At 43.6% G+C, this 21,974-nt stretch overlaps 1 protein-coding gene across 2 annotated transcripts; it reads right to left on the bottom strand.

Annotated features, from left to right (window-relative positions):
• Nucleotides 1–21,074, bottom strand: Bbs5 (Bardet-Biedl syndrome 5). Of its 2 annotated transcripts, NM_001108583.2 has the most exon segments (12): nt 1–411; nt 550–573; nt 1,265–1,348; nt 3,016–3,150; nt 5,656–5,718; nt 9,327–9,422; nt 11,587–11,722; nt 12,827–12,954; nt 13,082–13,131; nt 14,709–14,774; nt 19,338–19,420; nt 20,929–21,019. In NM_001108583.2, coding segments are annotated over 12 exon segments (1,026 nt in total). In that variant the 5' UTR covers nt 20,988–21,019; the 3' UTR covers nt 1–309.
• Between the last annotated feature and the right edge of the window lie 900 nt (nt 21,075–21,974).

The raw sequence follows: 21,974 nt of genomic DNA, 5'->3' as shown, positions 1-21,974 counted from the left end.
TGGTACTGCATAAAAATCTTTATTAAATGCAACATGATACAATTGTTTAATATCTGAAAATTACTATTTTTACAAGTGTCAGGTACAATATTTACATTTATAGATCTGGTACATTTCAGTTACAATTTTTAATGTAACTTTTAGAAAACTGATAGTTTTCTAAAATTAAGGAGTTTTTCCTTAATTATTAAAAAGTCTTAAAATATAAAATATAAAAGCTATAAATAGATAACTGTCTCATGCCTATAGCAGGCAAGCAGTATCTTTTAATCGTGAGATATCTTTAAACAGATCCAGCTCAACTCAAGATCAACTCATCACTTCCCAAAGCCCCTGTAGTGTGACTCCGTCCTTCAGCTTCTCTATGGCAAGCCCCAGCTCTTCTGAAAATACAGGTTCACGGTCTTGTTGCTTTGGGAAGGGAAGAAGATGAGATGGGAACAGAAAATGGGCAAGAAAGAGGAAAAAACAAAGAGTGTGTCACTAAGTGACTGCTAGGTGCTGGAAGATCGAAACGTAACAAAACAGCTAGAAACAGAATGTCCTTACCTTATTCCCATCAGCAAAGTAAGCCTATAACATAAGGAAAATGATATTTTACAAGCTTCATACAAAACAAACCAGGGGTCAAAGGAACAGGCAATTAACTTTCAGAAAGATTGATTAACTAGGTCTCTTTCAATTTGGCTGCTGGGTGTTTAATTAATAGTTTCTCTACCTATAATGCCGCCGTGGACGCATTATGGTTAGATTCATGAGACTGTAGGATATGGAAACATTAGAAAGCGATATTTTATTCTTTTGAGGCAGGTCTCACTGAGTAGCACTGCCTGGCTGGCCTTGAACTCACAGATCTACCCGCCTCCACATCCTGAGTGCTGAGACTAAAGGCTGTGCTACCACACCAGCCCAACATTGTCAGAATGATGGCTAAATAATACCTGTTTGGAAACATATATCCTTCTAAAGTAAGGTAAACTTAAAAAGATCATTTCCTAAGGATGAATTCTGTAAAGACATTAACTTAATTATGATATTTAACATGCCACAAATCAAATCCTCTAAATAGCTGTCCTCAAACTATTTCCTGGGTTGGGAATTTAAAAGTATTCTTACAAAAGAAATTCTTTCACTTAAAAAATTTCCCTCAAACTCATGTCAAAAATATCAGGACATACAATGCTTTACACAGTCATAGCATTAGTAATTCAACATGACTCAGACACACATCGTAAGAAACGGAATAGCTCCTTCTGGTGCTCACCACAAAAGCATCCGTGTGGTCATCAGAGTCTATTTCCACATCATCTTGAATTTGTTCAACAGTCAGAGCTTCAAGTGGCTGTGGCTAAAAATGAAGAAGATTTCAGAGTCAATATTAAACAAGTTTTATCTTAGAAAAATGTACTGTGAAAACTACAAATGCTTGTTAAGGGTAACACAACTCAAACCACTCAAGTAATTCTATAATTTATATTTTCATAGTAAAATCATCTTGAGGTGTAAAAGTGTCAGGCTTTAAATCTGAAGTCAACATTGTCAAAATAATGTTTTAAAGATGTATTTACTTATTATATATAAGTACACTATAGCTGTCTTCAGACACACCAGAAGAGGGCATCGGATCCCATTACAGAGGGTTGTGAGCCACCATGTGGTTGCTGGGAATTGAACTCAGGACCTCTGGAAGAGCAGTCAGTGCTCTTAACCACTGAGTCATCTCTCCAGCCCCCATCAAAATAATTAAAACAGGAAATATGTATATATATTTAATGTATTTAGAGATGTTTTTAAAATAAAAAACTTGACACAAATGCTGTCCTTTCAGACAGAAAGACGCTAGTCAGAGAAGCACCCTGAAGAACTTAGAGGGTGTCCGAGAAGTGAGGGAGTGGTTGACCATCACTGGTTATGGGTAGGAGCTGGGGAGAGGAAGAAGAGGAAGAGGAGAAATGAGAGCCAGAGAGGACAGGTAGTGGAACAATGCCACTAGGAGACTTCTGTGCACCCTGTATGTTTGTTCACATAGCTGAGGTTGTGTACATGTAGCTGTGAGGAGGTCATCTGGATCCAATAATGAGAAACATGAAGCTAAAGGTGCCTAGGATACAGGAAACCTGGGACTCAAGGTCAGGTCGCAAAGACTGCTGGTTTTATACTGTTCCTCAAGCAGCAATCTCAGTCTGAATGGGAAGGAAGGAATTGGCGCAGGGAAGACTGGTGAAATGGAATTAATATGCAAGATAAGATAACTGAGAAAATTGAGAAAATGAAGGGGAAACCATGACGTCTTGAGCGCAGCTACCTTTGGCAATGCTAGAAGTAAACAGTAAATCCCAAGTCAGCAGAACAGTGCATCTAAGAAAGACATGGCAGGGCTGCTTTCAACAACTCCATGCTTGAAGTCTAACATTTCTTACTGACTTGGAAAATAAAATTATGGAGATAAACTATGAAATAAGACATACAGTTCTAGGAGGCTGGAGAGGTGGCGTAGTGGTTGAGAACAATCGCTCTTTAAGAAGCCTGAGTTTACTTCTCAAGTCAGTCGGCTCACAGCTACCTATAACCCCAGCTCCAGGGCATCCAGTACTCTCTTCTGGGCTCTGAGGGCACCTGCATTCACAAGCGAGTATCCACATGTAAATAGTAATGACTTCTCTGGAGGCAAGGTAGATCATGGTGCCCTGGAAGTTGCTGTGTAAACCAGGCTGGCATCCACGAGGCTTTAAGGTTTGTCCAAGCTAATGGGGCTGTAGTGGCAGAAGAGCCATGTTCATGGACACTTACCTGAAAGGCTGCTTACCAGCTTGGGCACAGAGGAATGATCAATGAAGCAACCAATTAGAAGACAGTAATGGCCACCAGTTAGAGATGGCCGGCCTGGGACAACGCTCACTTGACCAAGATCCACACACGTGTTGAAAGTTTGTACACAGTGAGTTTACTCTTGAATTTCATAGGTAGTGTGAAAGCAATTCAGCAAACTCTGCATCTCTGACACTGAAAAATTACCTTCTCTTCCATTTCATAATTCACTCCAAATATCGGGCTGGCAGAATAGACTTTGTGAAGTGAGTTGATCTCCTTAACTGATTCCTGTAGTTTTTCCACTGGGTCTATTTTAAAGCCAAGAACATATCCTCCACTCTGTAAGAAAAAATAAGAAAAACAAAACAAAACAAAACCCAAGCCTGAGGAAAATACATTCAGGATAAAATGGAATCACTCTAATTGTCCTTGTATTGGAACATCAACCTTTGCTGCCCTTCAGAACGTAACTCTGTTCTGAAACTCCAAGCACAGGAACAGAGGAGCACAGCAAGAGCAGCACAGTGAGCCTCCAGGGAGCCATGGAAGAGCCGCGCGCTACACAGGACCCCGGGAGCAGCTCACCTCTAACTTGTCCCCCTGAGCCCTGTCTCCCTTAGCTGGATGTGTGCCAGATCACACATAACTTCCTATTTTAAACACAAGCTCATCTTCCCAGGTGAGAAACACAGTGGAGAGTGATGGCCAAAGGAACTGAGGTTTTCTTGGACTAGGTCTTGAGAAGGAATAGACCATCCATTAAAAAATGGTCTCTTTGAAGCTATCTCCTTAAAGGGTTTGGAAAGAATCTTGACTATGATTCACCCAGGCTGACAGAAAGTTAAAAACAGTAGCACAGTATCAGAGGTAAAGGGTCAGAGGGTAATGACGCACACCTTTAATCCCAGCAGAGGCAGGAGGATCTCTGTGAGTTCGAGGCAGCCTGCTCTACAGATCAGTTCCAGGACAGCAAGGGCTAACAGGGAAACACTGTCTCAAGAAAAAAAAGCATATACTTTTGGGTTCAATTCTGGATCAATACAATAGTTAATATTTGACAATATTCTTTCCTTACTTTTTCTAAGCCTCATTAAAAAAAACATGAAATGGTTATCAAGTGGTTTTATTAAATGGGAAAAAGTATATCCTGTTGGTACAGTTCTTAGACATAGTGGGTACTTAGTAAATGGGAGAGAGTAGACATTCATTTTGAAATTTAGAAGTGATTTTATAATTTTCTCCCTTCTTTTGAGTGCACCATAAGGGAGCAGGGGGTTGGAGAGTAACTAGAATTGTACCTCTGATAACTCACTTTTTTTTTGATCTTTTTTTTTTTTTTTTCCGGAGCTGGGGACTGAACCCAGGGCCTTGCGCTTCCTAGGCAAGCGCTCTACCGCTGAGCTAAATCCCCAACCCCTGATAACTCACTTTTAAAACTTGTACCTGGGGTATGATCGTACATGCTTGCTGTCTTAGCACGCAGGAGGGAGAAGCAGGAGAACCATGAACTCGAGGGTGGCCTGATCTCTCCCCATGGAGCTCAAGTCCCTCAGTTAAGTGTTTTAAATGTGTCAGATGGATTTCTGCAAAACTACAGCGTACTGGGTGTGCAGCAGTTTCTCGGCACATACTGCTTGGTCTGAGAGACTCTGTTGCTCAAGCAGTGTGGATCAGACAAATGGGATGAAATAGTCTCATCCCAGCAGCTTTGAGACTCCAGGGAAGGCTCCTAACTCCTTCAGGCCTCAGTTCCCAGGCCTGTAAGAGGAGGGAGAAAGCAGCCACCATTTTGTGGAGTTACTACTTTGAGATAATGTATGAAGTGTGTTGACCTAGCACAGAGATCCCCTGTTGTGGTCTGCCCTGGAGTTATCTGTATTTTGATGCTAATTCCACTGGCTCAAGGACAGCTGCCTAGTCACTACTCAGGACTCTGGTGACTTCACCAGAACCTTCTCCCCATGGAATTTTAAAATACAGGTGAGGGCAGGTACAAGATAGGAGGCCTGTCATTGGATGAGAAGGAAGGATGGGCGGGAGAAAAGTTTGAAGGAAGAGGAGGAGACTGGAACGGAAAGGGGAGAGATAGGAGAAACAGAGAGGGTAGCCATGGCAGAGAGACAACATTGAAGCTGACCTTAAGAGTCCACTCTGTATTTACAGGTTGTTATTAATGTTCTTGTGTACTGGGCTTTGTGTGTTTAGGTGGGCAATTATATCTTATCAATTGGGTCAAAGGTTAATGTGTTGTGTGTTCTTTTATGTGCGGGTTTGAGTGTAGGAAAGTGTGTGGCGGTTGGACACAATGGGCAGCTGTGGAATTGGGATGTGTGTTTCTGGCATGGAAACCTGCCTTGGGAACTAGATAAGTAGAGAGATGGCTGCCAGGCTCAGAGAGAGGCCTTCGACAGTGTGATATGGGATGGAGCAAAGCAGGTGAGAGGCTTTGCTGACTGAGACTTGAGATACCTAGCAGATACTTGGGGGTGTAATGCCGGACTTAGAGTGGGTAAAAAGACTGTTTGATTTTTTTATATTTTTACAACAACAATCCCCCTCATAATTACAGTAATATCCTAGCGATAATGATTGTATCCATTACTCTGAGCAAACTGGCAGAGTGTGAAGTGGTACTTCACATCCATGACCCTAGCTAGCACTTAGGAGGCTGAGGCAGGGCTCCTAACTTAGTGTGGTGGCAAACACACACAGGTAGGGAGGACACTTCACAGATGTGCATTTCTAGCTGATACTGCTGCATGTAAACTGGCTACTATAGAACAACTGAAAACCTAGTTACAGAGTTAAAGTTTATCAGTTTAGTATACATGTTGAATATCTTACCTGCTGAGAGCTTTCTATGACAAGAGCCAAGCCAAATTTTGAATCTCTGATCTTTATTGAACGCTATATAAAATGAAAAACGAAAAATGCATGTTTTTATTCAGTGACAGTAGCAACCCTTTCCTACATGCTTTAATTATATACTGTGCTGTAGTCCTGACTTTTGAAGCAGGCTCTGTGCCTCAGGCTGGCCTGGAACTCTGAGCACTCCTCCTGCGTTAGCCTCTGAGTGTAAGGATTATAGGTGTGGGTCGGCACACCACTTCCACAGAACTGCTCTTCACAATCTAAAGATTAGAAGCCCCTCATCTATCCTCTTCCTGCAGGAATCAATAAACCACAATATGAACACAGGGCCAAACTGATAAAGTCATACACAATATTCATATTCCCAACCCTCCAGAGTCAACAGGGTTTCTGACTATTTCACACGAGCAGGGTCTCTGACTGTCTCACACAAACAGGGTCTCTGACTGTCTCACACGAACAGGGTCTCTGACTGTCTCACACGAACAGGGTCTCTGACTATCTCACACGAAAGGCTGACACTCTTCCAGTTATGAGCCACTTCCTGGCTCCTATAGCAAGATTAATTAAGCTTATGCATACCATTCTGTTTCTCACACCTTGTCCTGGTTATGTTTTTGTCAAATATACACAGTTAGGGACATCTGAGAAGAGGGTACCTCAACTGAGAAAATGTCCCCATACATGGCCTGTAGGTAAGTCTGTATGGCATTTCCTTAATTCATGATACGAGATATGTTCTGTGGTTGGTGCAACCCAGGGCTAGTGGTCCTGGGTCCTATGAGAGAGCAGGCCAGCAGCCTCTCTCCATGGTTTCCACATCAGTTCCTGCCTCCCGGTTCCTGTCCTGTTTGAGTTCCTGTCCTGACTTCCCTCAATGATTGACTGTTCTCTAGAAAGGAAACCCTTTCCCTGCCAAATTGATTTTCATCAGGATCCTTATCACAGCAACAGAAACCCTAACTAAGAGAGAATATACCAGCTCATGGGATACTGCTGGGACAGGAATGCAGTGGTCTTTCAATTTGGGGTTAGAAAAGCCATTAAGTGCTCAAAGCTTAATGGTCTGTTTTCTTTAGGAGCAAGGCAGTAATCAACCCTTCTCCATGGCTTCTGCTTCTGTCCTCACCTCCAGGTTCCTGTCCCGTCAATGATGAACTATGATATGGATGTGTAACGGAAATAAAACCCCTTTCTCCCCAAGTTACTTTTGATCATGGTGTTTCATCACAGCAATAGAAAGTTAAAAAAAAAAGTCAACCTCTGTCTGTCTGTCTGTCTGTCTAAGTGACACAAGCTAGTAAGACAGGACACGCACGCACACACACACACACACACACACACACACACACACACACACACACACACACGCACGCACGGCTTGGGCCTGTGAGGAGTCAGGGCAGTGGCTGAGGCTAGAGCTGAAGTTGGAACATGACTACTACAGTGACAAGCCGTGATGTATCACATTGCAAGCTGTTTGGGTCAGGCTGAATTTATTCCAGAAGCCACATTTGGCAACCCTATTCTTAAATAACAAAAAATATTCTATTTGAAGAGCAGAAAGCACAGGTTGTTTACCGCTCAGTAATTATTCAGCATAACAAGGGTCAGGCTAGGTGAGCAATAGTCACATAAACGAACACAGAGCAGCAGGAACACTGCCATAAATATAAACAATTTGTCAAATACCCATGTCAGGTCTTCCCAGCCTTGACAATTATCTCTGCCTAGAGAGGTAGCTCAGCGGTGGAGTACTTGCCTAGTTTGTATAAGGCCCTGGGTTCGATCTCCAGTACCATAAATAAACCAAGTGATCGCATCTCCTTAGATTTCCTTCCTATCAGGCCGTGATTGTTCCTTTACTGTGCTGCTTCCTCTGCCCAGATGACGCTCAGTAGCAGAGACTGGGCTCTGGTTCATAGCTGTCTTGACTGTGGGTCACTGGGCACACAGTGATGCTGTCTTGGGGCTTCTGATGTTATGATAAAATACCACAGCCAAAAGCAACCTTGGGAGGAAAGGGTTTATTCAACTACATGTCCTAATCATGTCACGAAAGGGAAGTCAGGGCAGGAGCTCAAGGAAAGAACCAAAGTAGAGGCCAAGGAGGATTGCTGCTCCCTGGCTTGCTTCTCTTTTCCTGATGTTCATTCATGTGTGTGATCTTTAGTGTGTATGCCACATGTGCCTTTGGAGCAGTGGTTCCCAGCCTGTGTGTGCCAGCCTGTGTGTGTGTGTGGGGGGGGGTGTCAAGCCTTTCATAGATAAGACCATCTGAAAACACATATACTTACATGATGATTCATAACACTAGCAAAACTAGTTAGAAAGCAGCAACAAAAATAATTTTTATGGGATTGGAGAGGTGGCTCAGCGGTTATGAGCACTGACTGCTCTTCCAGAGGTCCTGAGTTCAATTCCCAGCAACCACATGGTGGCTCACAACCATCTGTAATGGGTCTGATGCCCTCTTCTGGTGTGTCTGAGGACAGCTACAATGTACTCATATACATTAAATAAATGAATCTTTAAAAAAAATAACTTTATGGTTGGGGTCAGCACAACATGAGGAACTGTACTAAAGGGTTGTAGTATTAGGAAGGTTGAGAACCACTGCTTTGGAGGGTGTCAGAACTACTGGAGCTGGAGTAACAGGATGTTGTGAGACCTGATATTGGGGCTAGGAATTGAACTGGGATCCTCTGGAAGAAGAGCGAGCACTCTTAACCCTGAGCCATCTCTCCAAGCCTTTCCTTCAGTGTTGAGGACTGCACATACTAGCAAGGCACTCTGCTGGGGTGTTACAGCCAAGGTCCTTCAGATACTTAATTTTCTCTTTTCTTTTTGTGTGAAATATAGTCTTACTATGTCACATTGGCTGGTCTGGAACTTGCTATGGCATCAAACTTACAAAGATCCAACTGTCCACCTCCCCACAGCAGGGATGAGGAGTGGGGGAGATTGCAGGGCACGCACACATCACACTGTGTACAGTTCTTACTAGCAAGCTGAGGGAGAGTTGAGGGTTGGGATGCAGCTTAGTGGCAGAATCCTTGCCTAGCAAATGCAAGATTCTAAGTCAATTCCTAGTGCCACAAAGGGGAAAATACAGGCAAGTTCATAACTGTTATGAATAGCTGTGTAGACTGGCTGGTCTAAAGCTTGCTATGTAGACTAGCCCAGACCTTATAGAAGTCCTCTTGCCTTTATTGCTCTAGTGTTAGGACTGAAAGTGTACACCATTATGCCTGACTTATAAATACATTAAGTCTTTGCTATGTCAAAATAATACAATCAACATTTTGAAACTATGCTTTATTTATTTACAGTATATTTTAATTACATTTATTTATTTATTTGGGGAGGACACACATGTATGCCAAAGTGAGTGAGTATGGAGGTCAGAGAACAACCTTTGGGAGTTGGTTCTCTCCTTCACCATGTGGGTCTTGGGGATTGAACTCAGGTCATCAGATTGGGTGGTAAGCACTTTAACCTGCTGAGCTCTCTGACAGGCCCCAAGAGCATGCTTTTAGTCAATAGCACATAAAAAGGAAAAAGCCCAGAACTCATATAATCACAAACGTCCGGTTATTAATGATTCTACATTTACAGGAGGTAAGCAAAATGCATGTACTTACGATTTGCAGGTATGGTATGCTGACATTAAAACTGTCATTCATATTTGCATGCCACACAATTCTCACATTGGTAATAAAAAAAGTTCCTAAATTCCCCTGCAGAAGAAAGACAGAGGTCAATCAATGGTTGCTTGTGAGCACCCCTAGTCTTTGTTACCTGGGACCCAGAATCATCCTCATCATTCAGCAGCACATTAACACAAGAATTTAGCGTTATGGAGTAGCAGTGATTCTACTGTTTACACCCTAGCACAACCGGATGACAGAATGCCTGGGCCTGGGACCATTAAGCAGCAGGACATTAGAACAGTGAAGGGCTGGAGAGATGGCTCAGCGGTTAAGAGCACTAACTGCTCTTCCAGAGGTCCTGAGTTCAAATCCCAGCAACCACATGGTAGCTCACAACCATCTGTAATGAGATCTGATGCCCTCTTCTGGTGTGTCTGAAGAGAGTGACAGTGTACTTATATATACTAAATAAATAAATCTTTAAAAAAAAAAAAAAAAGAACAGTGAAACATTAAAGTCAGAGAGTTTGTCTGTGGGCACAGTTAAAAAGTGTGTGTGTGTGTGTGTGTGTGTGTGTGTGTGTGTGTGTGTGTACATGCATGCAAATGCATGAGTGGAGGTCAGAGAACAGCTCTCTGGCCACCTTAGGGGATCCAGGAATCAAACTTGGGCTGTCATTGAGCCATTCACTGACCCACAGAATTCTTCTTGGTGTATTTTGTAAAAATGTAAAATGGGGATTTGAATAAATGATCTATCTCCCCACCCCCAGCTTTTTAAGACTTTAGTAGAGAGCCTGGCACATAGCATGTTATAAGTATTATATCTTTCTATAATTATCATTCAAAACTCGTGATATGCCTGAGCAAAGGAGTTATGGCAACTGAGAGTAAAACCTTTTTTTTTTTTTCTTTTCTTTTCTTTTTTTCGGAGCTGGGGACCGAACCCAGGGCCTTGCGCATGCTAGGCAAGCGCTCTACCGCTGAGCTAAATCCCCAACCCCGAGAGTAAAACCTTATACTTCTCATACCCATCCATCCATCCACCCACCCACCCACCCACCCACTCACTCACCCACCCACCCACCCACCCATCCACCCACCCATCCACCCACCCATCCATCCGTCCGTCCGTCCGTCCGTCCGTCCGTCCGTCCATCCACCCACCCATCCACCCATCCATCCATCCATCCATCCATCCATCCATCCATCCATCCACCCATCCACCCACCCACCCATCCATCCATCCATCTCAGATATATTTGATGACCCTTCAATACTGACTAGATCAAAACTACAGTCAGATGTGGTGATTCACGTCCATAATCTCAGGCTTGGGAGGCTGAGGCAGGAGGACATGAGTTTAGAGCCAGCCTCGGCTCTACGGTGAGACTTCCTCCCAACAACTGAAACCTGGGGCTGGAGAGACGGTTCAGTGGTTTAGAGCGCTGGTTGCTCTTTCAGTGGACAAAACAGGTTCAGTTCCTAGCACTCAGAAGGCAGCTCACAACAACCTGCGGCTCCAGTTCCAAGGGAACCAATGACCTCTTCTGGCCTCTATGGGCACCAGGCACATGTGGTGCACAGATATGCACACAGGCAAGAGACCTATACACAGAAATAAAACTAACACCACTACCGACAAAAACAATGAAACATTTAAAATATTTATTTATTTTATTTTGAGACAGGGTCTCATTTTGTAGCCCTGGCTGTCCTGGAACTCACTATGTAGACCATGCTGGCTTTAAATACAAAGATCTGCCTGCCTCTGCTTCCCGAGTGCTGGGCTTACACAGTATGCCACCACCGCACACCTATTCTTATTACGTATCTGTGTCTCTGTGCGGTTAAGCACATGGGAGTGTTAGTGCTCTTGGAGGCCAAGTCATCGGACACCCTGGAGCTGGTGTCACAAGTGGCTGTGAGCTGCCTGAGTGAGTTCTGTGAGCCCCGCACTCAGATGAAAGTTGAGTTCCTGGGCAGCTTGGATTACATAAGACCCTGTCTCAAAGCTAAGCACACACACAGGATGAATGAATGATTGGGCTAGGTGCATGCTTGTAAACCCTGCAACTCAGAAGGAAAACTATGAGAAGGCAAAAAAGGGAGAATATTGCTCCATGTCTAAAGCTGTAATGCTAACTTCTCCAGATCGCCAATGCTAACGCTCATGATTACACAACCCCAATGACAGAAGGAAACAGCTGTTAGAGCAGCCCTAAAGGCTAGTTGCTCTACACGACAGATACCTGGTCGCTGGATAAATTCCACACACCATTGATCTTATCATACACATGTTCCTGTGGTAATAACCTCAGCTGCTTGTTCTGAATGACTGCACTTCTCAGCTTAAAATCACGGTACATTTTAGATGTTTCATAGGCTCTACAAAAGAGAATAAACGAGAGACCAGTCACTCCAAATGGAAAATGTGGTTTGTTAGGCTGTGTTTACTCATCTGCTAAAGTCCATGGCTGTTAATGCTCTGGACATGACTCAATTATCACGGTAAATTGTGGTAGCACAGGCCTGTAATCTCATCACTTGGGAGGCTGAGGCAGGAGAATTGTTGACATTTTGAGGCCATCCTAGACAATATACTGAGTTCTAGGCCAGTCAGGGCTATGGAGTGGGGCTGCTTCAAAAAGCAAAAGCAAAAGCAAACCCCAAAAGAACAAAAAAGATTGTTCTCTTTTCAGTAAAGATGTGTGACTGCAGTCTTTTTTTTTTTCTTTCTTTTTTTCGGAGCTGGGGACCGAACCCAGGGCCTTGCGCTTGCTAGGCAAGCACTCTACCACTGAGCTAAATCCCCAACCCCGACTGCAGTCTTCTGTCACGGTGGTGTGACCCTGATGGGTTTCTCTGTGCAACAGAGACTAGGCTGGCTTCAAACTCACAGAGATCAGGTTGCCTCTGCCTCCCAAGTGCTGGGATTAAAGTTGTGCCTGGCTTTATTGTATTTTTAAAAAATTAGATATTAGCCTTGAATTTACTATGTGCTCCCTCTCTCACCTTGGTCACTCCTTAAGTCAAACAAAGAGAGCTATGGTTCTGGTGCATGGCCATGAAAAGTGGTCAGAGAAGCATTATTAATAATCTGAGCAAACAGAGATAGCTATAAAGAAAAATTATTTAGGTAAAAACACTTGAATGTCTGCTCTAAAATTCTTTTAAACTAACTACTTAAAAATTTTTACATAGCTAATTTAGTAGAATCTTTTCAGTACTCTAATATTTTATAGAGGGTGGTGTTATGCAGCCCAGGATAGCCCAGACACCCTAATCCTCCTGCTTTATCTTCCAGAGTGGTGGAACTACAAGTGTGCTTTATAAATTCTTTCAAGCTGCTTCTTATCTGATAATGAAGTATATTATTTTAAATATCGTTGTGATATTTGTAACTAGAAGATACTGTTAGACGTCTGTAAGATTTTACCCTTTACACCATTACATCAAAATAACTGGATACAGTCAAAACTGCCATTGTACCTGTGCACTGCAATCACAGAAGTAAAAAGTCTGGGGCTCCCGGGAACCAGATTTGTGAATATAAACTCAAACCGGGTGGTGTTGCATTTTGTTAATATATAAAGAGCTTCCGTCTGGCCTCGGAGTTTCTGTAAAGTAGTTTTTGCAAAGTTTAGAGTTAAAGAGCAAGTTCCCATTCGAGATGGAAGCAAGCCTTAACTTTAAATATCCAATGTTTCCTCAGGACACATCTACTTCACTAGGGTTCAGACTTACAGAGTTGGCAGTTCTTGTTGTAATATTCAATATGCAGTTGTAGCCAATAGCTAAAATACAAACACACAAAGGAAACACGGAGCATGAGGTCACAAAGTGAGAAACAGTACTGTAAAAATAAATTCAAATCCCAGATGTTTTACAAATCGAACATGGGCAGAAACACAACTTTTTAAGTTTTTTATGAAGTAGATACAAACTGAGGCTAGGAATGGGGCTCAGAGGGTAGCGTGCTTCCTTAGCACCATGGAGACCTGAGCTCGATCCTCGGCACTGGATAAACAGAGCACAGGGATACGCACTTCTAACCCTAGTGCTCAGAGGACGGAGGCAGGAGCATCAGAAATTGAGGGTCAGTTGTGCTTCTTTGATGAAATAAAACTATTCTCAACACAGGAAAAGAAAATGTGTAAAACCCATACAAAACCATCTACCAACAAAACAAAACCATTTCCACCATTATGTCAGTGGAATATTATGTCAGGGATTTAGCTCAGTGGTTGAGCGTTTGCCTAGCAAGCGCAAGGTCCTGGGTTCGGTCCCCAGCTCCGAAAAAAAGAACTCAAAAAAGAAAAGAAAAAAAGAAAAATATGGCTAAATTTGTCACACTTAAAAAAAAATAAAGGCAACAAACTATATGGCATGTTTTTAAACACAATGAAAACTGGAACCCAAGGCAGCAGGGAAGGCTAGGCAGGTAAGGCCCCCTACATAAGCCTGGAGACCTGAACCTCATCTCCAGAACCCATGATGGATGGAGAGAACTCACACACACACACACACACACACACACACACACACACACACACACACACACACTCATGGTTGTCCCTTGGCATATCAACCCCACCCAGACACATCAAACACACACACAAAATAATAATAATAATAATAATAATAATAATAATAATAATAATAAAAATTTAAAGACAAAAACCATCCTGTTTAAAAGCACTGATCCTACATATGCCCAAGATACAAAACTGACCGACTAAAAAAAAGAGAATGGATCATTTCTTTTGCATTTTGAAATAGTCTGTGATTGGTCTTCTCAAGTTTTTTTTTTTAAGATTTATTTATTTAATGTACATGAGTACACTGTAGCTGTCTTCAGACACACCAGAAGAGGGCATCAGATCCCATTACAGATGGTTGTGAGCCACCATGTGGTTGCTGGGATTTGAACTCAGGACCTCTGGAAGAGCAGTCAATGCTCTTAACCGCTGAGCCATCTCTCCAGCCCTTCTCAAGGTTTTCTTAAAGAATGATCTCATATTTCCTCATTCTTCATGGGACAGCTTGAAAGAAAACTGTTCCTGTTCTTTCACATTACTGGGGATTAAATCCAGGCCTTATGCTCTACCACTGAGTTCTGTCCCCAGCAGTTAGATTTGTTTGTTTGTTGTGTTTGTTTGTTTGTTTTAAATAAAAAAAATCTACCATCCAACTTTCTTGAAAAAGGAATTTTTTCTTTAGCATCTTATCTAAGAAAGATACCAGCAACCACATGGTGGCTCACAACCATCTATAATGAGATCTGATGCCCTCTTCTGGTATGTCTGAAGAGAGCGACAGTGTACTTTATATAAAAATAAATAAATCTTTAAAAAATAAAGAAAGAACTTACAAAGATTGACTCTGGGTAATGCCAAGGAATGCCAGATGATCCTTAAGTTTGTGACTAAGAGTCTGCCTAAAAGCAAAGAAGCAAGAACATATTAGCTTAAGGCCATTTCGTAGCACAGACCAGAACAATGCACGGTCCGAGGCCGAGTGAGCGCTGCCTATGACCCAGGTGTTCAGGCGTGGAGTCAGGGGGACCATAACTAGTCACACACAGTCTGAGGGCAGCCTGATTTAACGATGAAGAAAACAACGTGTGTGGGCTGGGCCAAGTAGCTCTTGCTGCTGTGACTTCCGCTGTGCTGGACTCTACTGAACTGTGGACAAGATGAACCCTTCCTTCCTTAAGCTTCTTTTGTCAGGTAGCAATTGATACATGCTGTCAAAGGAGTTTCTCTAAGCCGTTCTTACGGGGTGTGTGTGTGTGTGTGTGTGTGTGTGTGTGTGTGTGTGTGTGCGCGCGCGCGCCTGTGTGTGCGTGTGTGTGCGTGTGTGTGTGTGTGCGCGCACGCGAGTGCTCAGAGAACAAAGGTGAGCATCAAGTGGCCTCCTCCATACTCTCCACAGCATTTCTTTGAGGCAGCCAGCTCCTCCTTAGTACTGGTGTTACCTGTGTGCACAGGACCACCCTGGTCCTTATAATTGCAGAGGAAGCACTCTTAACAGCTGAGCCACTTTTCCAGCTCCACGGCTCTCATTTAAATGAACTGTGTACTTATATACCCAATTCTGCAATAGACATAGGCAGGACTAACTGCAAACAAAGCAGAAGCTCTTCAATGCTGGACCAAGAAACTCAGAGTTAAGCCTATCAGCAACAGAACTGAGTTGGAGTTTAGGCTTAAAAATGGGGAGGACAAAACAATTTTGAGAAGAGCCAGATATGGTAGTGCATGCCATTAATTAATCCAACACTTAGGAGGCTGGGGACAGAGGCAAAGGCAGAGAGATCTTTATGAGTTCCAAGCCACCAGCCATGGCTAAAAAAGGAGAGAGAGGACTTAGCATGGTGGTCCATGCCTTTAATCCAGGTACTTGAGAGGCAGTTATATCTCTGTGGGTTTGAGGTCAGCATGGTCTACAGAGAGTTCTAGGGCAACTATGGCAAATAGAGACCCTGTCTCAAAAGAACAAAACCATAGAAAGAGAGAGGACATAATGCAGTCTGGTCCATCATGTAGTTATGCAGCATCAGAAAAGTCAAGTAGCCTCTCAGTCACACCAGTGAAAGAATGGTAAGAGTGTGTACTGTAAGTCTGTACTGTTATGTAAGACTATATACAAATATGAAAAAAAAAAAAAAACAGGGAGTTGGGGATTTAGCTCAGCGGTAGAGCGCGTGCCTAGCAAGCACAAGGCCCTGGGTTCAGTCCCCAGCTCCAAAAAAAAAAAAAAAAAAAAAAAAACAGGCGTGAACACTAAATACTTTTAAAAACTGTTAAGATCAAGGGAGGAAACATTGGAAGGGTTGGAGGAAGGACAGGGAAGGGAAAATATATAACTGTATATATTTTTTTAATTTATTTTTAAATTTATATGAGTACACCATTGCTGTCTTCAGACACACCAGAAGAGGGCATCAGATCCCATTATAGATGGTTGTGAACCACCATGTGGTTGCTAGGAATTGAACTCAGGACCTCTGGAAGAGCAGTCAGTGCTCTAAACCACTGAGTCATCTCTCCAGTCCAATATAACTATATTTTAACTAGGACATTTTAATAAAATGATGAGTGGTTATATTTTTTCCTTTCTTCTATGAAGTGGGGAATGCTGATGGTTGAATCCAGACAGGGCACTTGACAGACAAGAGCTGTAGCAGAGAGCTACAGCCCCAGCCCTCCCTTCTCCTTTCCTCTTTTCCTACCCTGATCTTTCAGATTGAAAAACTTTATTATGGTAGGTTCCTTAAAGCCATCCTTGCTTAGATAGTAACACTTTACCATATAGGCTATCCCACTGATGCTCCTATCTCAGCACCCAAGTAGCTGGGACTAGAGGTGTATACTTTCAAGCCTGGACTAGTATCTTAATGTTTTACAAACTGATTCTTACTACTTAAAATTAAAGGTGCACTGGTTGCCTTGTATCATTTCACTTAGGTAATGTTTTGTCTTTAACACATTTCTATTAGCATATTCAGAAAGAGTTATGGAGTGAGAAGAGTTTGCTCTGGTCACCACTTTCCGCTCACTGTTTATCTCCTACATGTTATATAAGTCTCATGCTGCCTCTTTTCTCCTTCTCTGCAGCTCTGTGCCCATTCATCCAGGCCCTCACTCCTCTCTATCCTTGTGTCTTCTAATCTCCCCAGCACAGAATCTCCTCACCCCCACTCCACGGCTCATAGAGTCAGGGCCCACGCTAATCTGACAGTTTCATGGCAGAGTACCTAGAAGTGGATTAAATGTGCTAATCTTCTGGGACACTCTCAGCTTTAAAACAGGGGGTCCTGAATGGGACATGGCCTTAACTTGGCCACTTGGAAACTGCTTGAAAGGAGCAGACATGGAGGGTCTGAAGGCAACTCCCCGTCTCCTCTCTACCTCCAGATAAACCAGACACTGCACATTCCTGTAAGGCTTCAGTTAAAGCTTCCTGTAGAGGATTTAGGAACTGTGACGGGATTATTTGTAGCCAGGCTTCCCCAAACCCTTGTTGTGAAAAACAAAACAAAACCAAACCACTCAAACCCTGGATGGCTTCAACCTTGATTTTCTGATCGCTACTTTTCAGTGCTGAGGATTCCTGCAGTACTACTGAGGCCTGAGCCCAGGGCTTTGTGCATGCTAGGCAAGCACTCTACCACTGAGCTACATCCCCAGCCTCAGAGAGCTCTGACCTCTGCTATAGTTTAACCTCTGTTGCTGTGACCTGCTCTAACCCAGGACAATCTGGGAGGAAAGGGTTTATTTGCTCTGTATTTTCGGGTCAAAATCCATCATTGAGGGAAGACAGGGAAGGAACTCAAGGCCGGGTCCTGGAGGAGAAACCATGGAGCCACGGCGGCTTCCTAATTCACAGGCTCACAGCTAGCTTTCCCGTAGAGTCTAGGGATGGTACTGCTCACAGTGGACTGGGCCCTCCTACATCAATTAACAGACAGACCCCGCAGGAACGCCCACAGGCTAATCCTATTTAGGCAATTCTTCAGTTGAGATCCCTCCTTTTAGACAACTCTAGGTTGTGCCAAGCTGTCAACTAAATCTAACTAGAACACTCCTATAGTCCAAAGGACTGATACAGGATTCAGTACTTAGTGAAAACTGTTTTACTACCCATGGTCTCTATTTGTTATGGAGGATGGACTGTCACAAAAACCATCTTGTCAATCACTGTATAAACAACTAAAGTTTTTCTTGACTTCCTCAGGGTGACTCACTTTTCTCTAAGATTTAGCCATCATGACAACAAAATTATTATTCTCTCCTACAAAGTACAAAACAGGACCTTTTTGTTTGCTGTTAGGTTTTTGCATTCGCCCTCCCCTTGGCCTAACTGACACCAGGATCATGGAGAACTGTCAGCATGCCTCTAAGGATCTGCCCTGGACACTGACAGCATCTGCCTGTGGCTAGCAGTAAAGACAGTTTCCTCACAGAAAATAGGGGCTTAGTAGGGCAGTTCAGAAAACAGTCCTAGAGAGCAAGCAGCCACCGCTCAAAAGCTGCATTAAGCCAGTTCTGCTATAACTTTACAGATTCTCCCCCAGGACACACTAGTCCCCTTATCTGAGTGAGGTGGGTTCCTCATCCACCATCCCTCCTCCCTATCTAAGTTCCCACACTTTTAGGACACACTAAGCTCCCCCCACCTCTGAAGAACAGAGAGGAGAACAATGTTTTCAAGCCCTGTAGATTGCACACTGACTCCTGGCTCCATAGACAACGGCTCTAGGTTTTAGTTTCAGGCAAATTTGACTTAGGAAGAATGCTAGAGTCAGCTGCAGCTGTTTCTCGGTGGCAGTATAAAAAAAAAATCCTATATGACTTTCTGGTACTTCACTGAAGACAATGGACTTCTCAGTGGAGCACAGAGTTTTCCCTTTCCACATGCCAACCTCTAGGGGCCAAGCTGAGGGGACTGTGCAGTACTTCTGGATTACGGTGAGATAAGGCTACAGATGCACACCTATGAGTATTTAATGTTCACTAAGCTGTATTATCTCAGCGGAAGGTATATCCAAGGGTAGGAACGACTCTATGATTCTTGCAAACAGGGCTCCTGGAGCTCTAATCATTATACCAGGAGATCTCATATCATGGATTAAAACTCATTTCTGGGGCTGGAGAGATGGCTCGGTGGTTAAGAGCATTGACTGCTCTTCCAGAAGTCCTGAGTTCGATTCCCAGCAACCACATGTTTCTCACAGCCATTTGTAAAGGGATCTGATGCCCTCTTCTGGTGTGTTTGAAGATAGTGACATACATTAAATACATCCTTAAAAAAAAAGACTCACTTCTGACCCTGTCTGTAAGTTTAATACCTGACCCTTTCTTTTATTTGTGAGAAATCTGTGGGCTTAATTTTTATCTCTTCACAATTACATTTACATACAAGGCCTTTTCTCTTCAGCTAATATGAACCAACATTTATAAATTAAAAGCAGAATATAAAACTCAAATGTACTCACCTCTGTCTCCATTATTTCCTTTTGTGTCTTCAATAGAATCTAAACAATCAATAAGGACTTCCCCAGGTCTTGTTTTCATCTGTCTGAAATAAGCACAAATGTGAGGTTTATGACTTCGACTCCATCTGCTGCCAATCTAGAGAGGAGAGACATAGGCACAGGACAGCCAGCAGTGTAAGTATACAGCCTTGACTGCTCATACACTTGAGAATAGCTTCTAGACCCTGGAAGTCAGTGGGGCCTGAACTGACCAGGGCCACTTGGGAGTCAGCTAGGACTGGAAGTGGAATCTTAGATAACTAAATGGAAAAGGAGCAAAGAGCACATGACTGACAGACAGGAATGAGAAAGGGAAGTGGCTCTGAAGAGAGGGCACTGAATAGTTAGAGAAGTATAGCTGGGAAACCGGAGAAAAGTTACCAAAAACCTGGGGCTCCAGAATGATCGCTTTAGGCCTTAATCTGTAGGCAGTAGTAGACAGCCCCCAGAGGTTTCTAAGTAGAGGAAGGACATCGGGCAGCTATGGAAGGGATGGTTTTAAGAAGGGTTGAATGAGAAGTATCCTCAGGAAGGTAGAGAGGGGTTCAGCAAGTAAAGGTAGCTACCACCAAGTCTGATGACCTGAGTGTCTTCCCTGGGACCCACAGTCAGAGGAGAGAATGGACTTCTGCAAGTTAACTCTGACCTCCACTCATGCATGATGCACACAGAAAGCACTCTCTGTGGGCTCTCTCCACAGGCCCTTTTGGTCATTTATATTTACACAGGTGCTCATATGAGTTTCCGGCACTAGAATGAGGAAGGGTGTGAGATATCCCTTCTTATTTTTTTTTTTTTTTTGTGTGTGTGTTAATTTTGAGACGGCTGTTTGTAAACTGAAAATGTTCATGAAAACTGGATTCATCTGGATTAAGACCCACCCCTCACCCCCGGAACTATAGGAAAAGCCATAGGTGTGTAATGAGTTACTTTGTAATTTCACAAATATCCCGTCTCTCAACGTTCTAAAGGAATGAATACTATGTTAGGCATCATCCAGTTACTACAAAGGCTGAGAAATGTACCAATATTTCATTTTTTCCATTTAAGGAGACACTGTTTACAATAAAACACCATTAGGAAGCAGCTAAGGCGCCATGTAGTTATTGATCCAAGAACTTCAGCTTCCATTTTTTTCCATCACGATCTCAGAGCCCCCCTCCCTGACTTCTGGGCAGGAAGGTTTTTAGCCATCTTCTCTTTTAAGCATATTCCCCCACAAACAAGGCTTCTTTTTAACAAGCTCTCAAAGATTTAGAAGAAAACCAAATGAAAAACCAAGCTTTGTGTGGTCGGTAGTTTTGGAGAATTCTCACTCCCACCGCCCTCATTTTACAGACACGCCAAACGTGCAGAGGCCCTTAACGTGCAATGCTATTCTGGATTTTGTTCTAGAACCCTGTTTTCCGAATCCCAGCCCTATGTCTCCTTCACTGCTGGACGCGGAGAGTGCAGCCTTGATGGGCGCGCGCTGCATAGGCTGCTAGCCAGGGCAAGGCCGAGGACCGCAGGGGATCGTAGCTGCGGGGTCCCAGCGCGTCCAGAGACTCACTGCGAGGACACGTCGAAGCGCACGTCGCGGTCCTCCCACAACACGTCCAGCACAGACATGGTGACCGAGGGAGCCCGCCGTTAAAATCCACAGTGGCCGTCCTGTGGCGTCTTATGGACACCAAGGCAACGCATCGGCTTTGTCACGACATCTACGGCGGGCGCCGAGGCCCAAGCTTCCACCAGGTACTGCGCTCTCTTTTTCCCAGCCCGTTTGCGTCATTAGGTCATTTTGAGGCGGGTGGCTGGAAAGGTGCTTCACTTCTGAACCACCTCTCTGGTCTCTGCACAGAACTTTAGCCATTTTAGCTTTCCTACTGTTCACCAGATTACATTCCTGGTTTGATGCGGCTCTGGCCTTGCCTACCTCGCATACCCTGATGGCCTGGGTTTCTGACTACATTCCAGACCGAGGCTCAGAATCTGTTGAGGTCCTACTCCACCTGGTTGGGACCATTGCTTCCCCAGATTCATACACTGCCAGCCCTTACGTCCTGTTTCACAAGTCAGCGCTGGGGTCCCTCTGTTGTGAGCAAACAAAACACGGACACCTCATCCTTAAAGTTCACCGCTTTGAACAATGCGCAGCACAGAGTAAGAACAGGATAAATACACCCCCCACAACCCCTACATGGTCTCACTTTGTGGTCCAGATGGGCCTCGGAATGGAACAATTTCAGTTTCCCTAGTACATAAGCATGCATCTCTTTCTCCCCCAACATCCTCATCTCTCTTTTCTTCCTCCTTCCCCTCCTCCCCCTCCTCCCCCTCCTCCTCCTCCTCCTCCTCTTCCTCCTCCTCCTCCTCTTCTTTTTTTTTTTTTTTTTTTTTTTTTTTGACATGGTCTCACTTTGTGGTCCAGAGGAGATGGAACAACTTTAGTTTCCCTAGTAGTGAGATTACAAGCATGCATCTTGCCTACTTTATAAACACTTTTTAAACGAGTCAAAGTGTTCTCTTTTAGGACTTGACAATTATCAATAAACAAGTAAAACCCTAAATAAGTTACTGCTTCACAAAGAGTGGTCTGGGGTCTCCTGGGCATAC

The sequence above is a fragment of the Rattus norvegicus genome, chromosome 3 (genome assembly GCF_021556685.1).
Source record: "Rattus norvegicus strain SHRSP/BbbUtx chromosome 3, alternate assembly SHRSP_T2T, whole genome shotgun sequence".
Lineage (NCBI taxonomy): Eukaryota > Metazoa > Chordata > Mammalia > Rodentia > Muridae > Rattus > Rattus norvegicus.
Note: the sequence above shows the minus strand (reverse complement) of the source record. Positions and strands in the feature narration are given on the sequence as shown.

Coding starts and splice junctions, on each gene's coding strand:
- Bbs5 (XM_087653123.1), bottom strand. Junction 1,349..3,015: donor ATTATGAAATGGAAGAGAAG/GTAATTTTTCAG, acceptor CTTCATTTTTAG/CCACAGCCACTTGAAGCTCT. Junction 574..1,264: donor ACCACACGGATGCTTTTGTG/GTGAGCACCAGA, acceptor CTTATGTTATAG/GCTTACTTTGCTGATGGGAA.